At 36.6% G+C, this 6,327-nt stretch overlaps 1 protein-coding gene across 2 annotated transcripts; it reads left to right on the top strand.

The window, feature by feature from the left end:
- Positions 1–808: 808 nt before the first annotated feature.
- On the top strand, positions 809–5,474 carry LOC113341439. 2 transcript variants are annotated; one of them, XM_026586315.1, is made up of 4 exons: positions 809–1,182; positions 1,718–4,099; positions 4,417–4,516; positions 4,629–5,474. In XM_026586315.1, exon 2 carries the CDS (start codon positions 2,129–2,131, stop codon positions 3,554–3,556), a length of 1,428 nt encoding a protein of 475 aa, XP_026442100.1. In that variant the 5' UTR covers positions 809–1,182; positions 1,718–2,128; the 3' UTR covers positions 3,557–4,099; positions 4,417–4,516; positions 4,629–5,474. The 2 variants fall into 2 exon arrangements, with proteins under 2 accessions (XP_026442100.1, XP_026442099.1); XM_026586314.1 differs by having other exon boundaries at positions 1,561–4,099.
- Positions 5,475–6,327: the final 853 nt, after the last annotated feature.

Below are 6,327 nucleotides of genomic sequence, written 5' to 3'. Positions count from 1 at the left end.
TTGGTGACAAAAAAGACATAGAGAATCAATTTCAGGGTTATAAGACCGAAACATGGAATTAACAGGTAACATACAAGCAAAGAATTTACATAAGAAAAAATTAATTTTAGGCTAGCAATCAATTGCCCGGACTTCCCTCCAAAAGGCAGAGTCAGCAGGTGACGGAAAGTCTTTCATATAAATTTTATAAGCAGACTTAATAGTAAATTTACCATTGTTGCTGTGAGCCCAAATTAACAAGTCATCTTGTGAAAGATTTATTCTAATAGATTTAATTCTAGTAGCCTTCTCATTAGTGAATAGAGTTGAGATTAAATTGACATTCCAACTACCATTCTGAACATCTAAAAGTTCATGAACATACACTAGTAGAAATATGGCTTTTGGTAACAGTTCATGCTTTTTTAAGGTGACAGTTCCGAGAATACCTGTTACTAAATATTTAGCTGTTGAATAACGGTAACAGTTTCGTAGAAGAACTGTTACATAAACATGTATTATACTGTAACAGTTTTGACCCGTCATCTTAGTTGTATAATGTATAACAGTTTTACAACAGCTGTTACTGTATACCTATGCTATGTAACAGTTTTCATGTGTCACCATATAGTTGATATTATCCTAACATAATTTTATGCTAACTGTCACTGAATTATTCGTGTCCATAGATAGTACTGAGGGCAGCCACTTAAAAAATTTCGAAAGCATACGAGTTTTTCTCCTTAAGGCTACCAGTAGGACCACTATTGCGGAATTAACAAACAAGCAAACCTAGTTTTGCTGGACCACCGGCTGTAGAAGAGTTCACAATCCACTTCTTTGTTTCTTCTCGCTGCAGTAGATCACCATCGGCTGTCCACAGATACTATGGCTATTAGTTAAAAGAAATTTCTTGGCCAAGAGAGAGGAGGAAAATGGTAAAAGAAAAAATTGGAAGATTATGTTAAGATTCGACCGGAAAATTAGAAAAGGTTAGTGAGGTTGCAACCGTACAATTGGGTGATGAACGAAGGAGATTGAGAAGTGTTGGGGGTTTCCAAGTAGGATTGGGATAGGTGGGTTGTTCCCATATTCGAATTTCCATCCAGAAATCGAAGAATCAACACAATTGAATAAGAGACGCGATATATACCTTACACTTTCAGAAGCAGATCTTGAAAACTTTAGTTCTTCCTTTCACAGGTTTGTTCTTTTAGTTGAAAACTTTGTCAATTTTTTGAGCTTGTTTTCAATTTTCGAATTTCTTACATAATCTGATTAGTTGGATGTGTATTTATTTTCGTGATGTATTGATTTTTGTTTCTCAATTTTGGAATTGCTTTCTTAAATTGTGGTTTAGCTGTATTTGATGTTTAGTTATGTGTATCGACTTTTGGTTCTTTTTATCTGTTTTTGAGGTAGAAAAATGATAAATCTTTTAGGTTACTCTCAACAAGCAGATTATATGAATTCAAATTCAATTTGATATGATTATGTTCTATTGTGTAGTTGTCTTGTCATACTAGTTGTTGGGCCTGCCGCTGAAAGTTAATCATTTTGTTTTGTTTGTGAACTATACAGCTTTTAGAATGGAAAAATCCTAGATGGATAAACATAGGTTGTCTCCAGAATATGAACCAGGTGTTGAGAAATTCTTGAGATATGCCATCGATCATATTCGTGACAGTATGGAGACAGATGAGATAAATTATGAAATTGATATATTATGTCCGTGTAGGGAATGCATGAACATTGGTTCTCTGCCAGTGCATAAAGTGAGAATTCACATGTATGTTAGTGGCATCAATCGAAACTACAAGAATTGGATTTGGCATGGGGAAGAGGTTACTGCTAATTCTAGGTCGTGTACTTCACATGACGATTTCCAATATGGGCATGGTGCAATGGGGATGAAATGGAGCTACCTGAAGATGCTGCAGCAGCAATAGATAGGGTTCAGGCTGCACATTAAGAGTTCACAGGGGATCCAGATAGTTTCCAAAAGTTGATTGAAGATGCAGAAAAACCACTTTACCCAAGTTGTTCTTCGCATACAAAGGTATCGACATTGATTAGGCTATTCAACATAAAAGCAAAAGGTGGTTGGTCATATAAGATCTTCACAGAATTACTCCGTGAAGTTAAAAGCATGCTCCCACCAAATAACGAGTTGCCTGAGTCTATGTACGAAGCAAAGAAAACTCTTAATGCATTAGGGATGGAATATGAGAAAATACATGCATGTCCCAATGATTGCCTGCTTTTCAGAAAGGATTATAAAGATGATAATACTTGTCGGACCTGCGGAGCTTCTAGATGGAAGAAGGCGCCATCTGGTACGAGTAAAGGGGAGCCTGAGAAAGTGATGTGGTATTTTTCACCTATTCCTAGATTTCGAAGGATGTTTCGGTCACCAAAGACATCAAACCTGATATATCATAGCCTCCCAAGAGTTGAAGATGGTAAACTTCGTCATCCAGTCGACTCCCCGGCATGGAAACTAGTTGACAAGAAATGGTCAGAGTTCGCTAAAGAACCACGAAATCTGAGGTTAGCTCTTTCTACAGATGGGTTCAATCCAAATAGTTCTGTTGGTGGCAATTATAGTTGTTGGCCGGTAATGTTGGCTATTTATAACTTTCCACTGAAATTGTGCATGAAAAGGAAATTTATTATGCTGACGATGTTGATATCTGATCCTAAACAGCCCGGAAACGATATAGATGTTTATTTGGCCCCTCTTATAGAGGATCTACAGAAATTATGGGATGAAGGTGTGGAAGTTTATGATGCCTACAATGAGGAGAACTTCAATCTCAAAGCTGTACTTCTTTGGACGATCAGTGAATTCCCCGCATATGTTAATCTTTCGGGTTGCCCTAAAGGAGGATATAATGCTTGTCTAATTTGTGCTGAACGTACTTCTTCCATCATGCTCAAATACTCCGGGAAAAATGTTTATCAAAGTCATAGGAAATTTCTTCCCAGAAAACACAAGTTTAGATTGGATAAAAAGGCTTTTCATGGTCAGCAAGAGTTAGGTACAGCTCCAAAACCTTACGACGGTGAAGAAGTTCTTAGGCAGGTTGAAGGCATTCAGAACGTATGGGGTAAGACAACGAAATCTATACCCGTCTATTGGAAGAAGAAGTCAATTTTCTTTGAACTAGCATACTGGAAGTACCTGCTTGTCCGACATTGTCTAGATGTCATGCACACGGAGAAAAACATAGGAGAGAGTATTGTTGGGACGTTACTAAACGTACCTAAGAAAACAAAAGATGGTTATAATGCTCGAAAAGACCTTGAGGATTTAGGAATGAGGCCTGAATTGGCACCTAAAGAGAATGGAAAAAAGGCGTACCTTCCACCGGAATGTTTCACATTGACAAAGGATGAAAAGATTAAGTTCTGTAAAACATTGTCTGAATTGAAGGTCCCAGAAGGTTACTGTTCGAATTTTAATAACCGGGTATCAATGACAGATTTAAAGTTGTACGGTCTAAAATCGCATGACTATCACATGCATGCTTATGCAGCAATTTCTTCCGTTAGCTATAAGGTACATTTTGCCTGAGCATGTGAGAAATACTATAATCAGGTTATGTTTTTTTTTCAAGGAAATCTGCTGCATTGAGGTTGATGTCATGCGCCTGACTCAAATACAAGAGGACTTGGTTGTTACCTTATGCTTATTGGAACAATATTTTCTCCCTTCTTTTTTTGACATCATGGTTCATTTAACTGTCCATTTGGTTCGGGAAGTTCAATTATGTGGGCCGGTTTGCTTCCGATGGATGTATCCTTTTGAAAGGTTTATGAAGGTTTTGAAATGCTATGTTCGAAATCGGAACCGTATAGAAGGTTGCATAGCTGAGGGTTATATTGCAGAAGAGGCGGTTGAGTTTTGCACTGAGTACTTCAAAAATGTTGTAACTATTGGTATTCCTATTGTTGGTACTGCAACAACGACCGAAAATTTTGGTGGCACGAGCCTTTTTTCTGACGGGAAGAAATTATCAAAGAGCACGTTTGCTGATCTTGATGTTAATGGACCAGTGATGCGGCAGGCACACCAAACCGTACTAAATAACACAGAAGTCGTGGAACCCTACTTTGAGTAAGAACCTGAATTCGCGAACTTAATGTTTTTGATTTCTGATAACAAGGTTTTTAAATAAACGCTTATGCGCCTTTCCTTATACATTATGTATTTAATTGGGTTTTGTTGGTTCATTGGAAGGATCTTGGGTCAATATTTTTGGTAGGACATAAATCTATCCTGAAAAGTTTGTTTGTCGTGTGAAGTTTAAACAAACATTTCTACCAGTATTAGAAACATGTTTACTGTTTAAGAATTTGAAACCATTTGTGCACCTCTTTTTCCTAGTAAGTGAAATGTGTTCACTGTCTCTGATATACACATTCATATTTCAGGTTACACATGTCTTATTTGAAGGAAAAATTTCCACATGAAACAGAAAAATGGTTGGAGAAACAGCATTGTCAAACATTCCATGATTGGTTACATGAAAAAGTAAGAATGCTCTTCATTTTTCGTATTATGAAAAAGTGTTTGCGGTGAATATCCATTGGTGTTGTGAATTGGAGTGTTTACAGTGAATATTCATTGATCTGATAATTTACAGGTTGAAGAAGAACGAAAGGATCCTGATAATATTATATCTGAAGAATTGAGATGGATAACATCTGGACCAAGTAGCCAAATACTGACATATGAAGGATTCAAAGTAAATGGATGTCGATATCACACAAAGGCTCGAGATGATAGAAGAGTTACCCAAAACAGTGGAGTATGATTAGTGGACACAGAATACAACAGTTACTACAGTGTGATCAAGGAGATATGGGTTCTTGATTATCAAATGATAAGGGTACCCTTGTTCAAGTGTAACTGGATGCAAAACCGGGCAATAAAGATAGATAAACTGGGATTCAGACGAGTTGAACTTGATAGGTTAGGTCATAAAGCTGACCCATTCATTATGGCTTCCCAAGCGAAACAAGTTTTCTATGTACAAGACCAAAGTTATTCTAATTGTTCGATTGTCATATCAACACGGGAAAGAGATATAGATGAATGTGAGGTGGAAGAGTCACTGGCCTTAGAGGGTAATCCCAGTTTTGAAAATGTTGTTCCTGAGGAGGGTTCCTTCGACATTGGTGATGATTCTCAATATGCTTACATGCGTGATAACAATGACGGTATATGGATTGAAGACATCTCCAAGGAACAAAAGAAAACACATGTGCAATATGACAACCCGATGGACGAGGATGAATCATCGGATGATGACAGTTCCATGGACGACGGTTACAGTTCAATGGAAATTGAAGCAGATGATGATGACTGAATTTTTAAAGCATATATGTTTTCTCCCTCCAGAATGTACTTGATTTTCTTTGCCTGATTTTTTTTTTAATTTTGAGAGTATCATGGAAGCTTCTATTGTTACAACACTTCATCAATAGACTTGGCATCTTCATTTCTGTTAGCATCTTTATCTATACTTGCTTGAAAATGAGCTCAACAATGGTGGGATAAAAGGGTGCAAGGTTTGTTACAAAGTTAAAAAACAACATTTATAAATCATGTAGGTATGTGATCGGTTAAAAATTAGACTTGTATTGTGTTTTACATGTGTCAGGTAAATCTAGCTCAGTCAGTCTCTTCTGCCTTGCAAAAAAAAAAAAAAAAGTCAGTCTCTTCTTAAATCCTTGGAAACTCAGTCGGCCCCAAGGAAACTACATATTTATCTCGACTCTATCCAAACACAAAAGAGAGAATAAAATCTCGATGAGAAATATTTCTCCCGCTAAACCTTTCATTCCCTCCCACAAAATCTTTTCGTCACTCAAATTTTCCATTATATCCGGTCCCTGATGGCTATCTGTTTTGGTATTTTCATCGATAATATCTCTTATATAAAAGATCCCATATTCTTTTGCCCTATTCTTCTCTTCAGTCTTCACCATATCGATTCTTTTTCTCATTTGTTGACTGCTTTGTATCGACCTCAACACCATTGCAGGTTTGCATATCAATCTGACCTTTTCAAATCATTATACTAAACTTTAGTTTATGAAATCTGTTTTATGGTGCAAAACCCTAAAGTGGTTGTTTTCATGTAAGACTTTTTTCTGGTCTTTTGATCTTAGGGATAATTTATACATTTTAGGTGTTTGTTAAAATGTGTATGAGAATTGAATGTTTATTTCTGCGATTGCATCTATTCACAGTCATGTTGTATTTGACTATTGTCTATTTTAGTCGATATGTATAATATTTTTATTTGGTCTATAATCCTTGTAATTGGTTTCCGCTCT

The sequence above is a fragment of the Papaver somniferum genome, unplaced genomic scaffold (assembly GCF_003573695.1).
Source record: "Papaver somniferum cultivar HN1 unplaced genomic scaffold, ASM357369v1 unplaced-scaffold_29, whole genome shotgun sequence".
In the NCBI taxonomy this organism is placed as follows: Eukaryota; Viridiplantae; Streptophyta; class Magnoliopsida; order Ranunculales; family Papaveraceae; genus Papaver; species Papaver somniferum.
This window is presented reverse-complemented; position numbering and strand designations above follow the sequence as displayed.

Coding starts and splice junctions, on each gene's coding strand:
- LOC113341439 (XM_026586315.1), top strand. CDS start 2,129: ATGCTCCCACCAAATAACGAGTTGCCTGAGTCTATGTACGAAGCAAAG.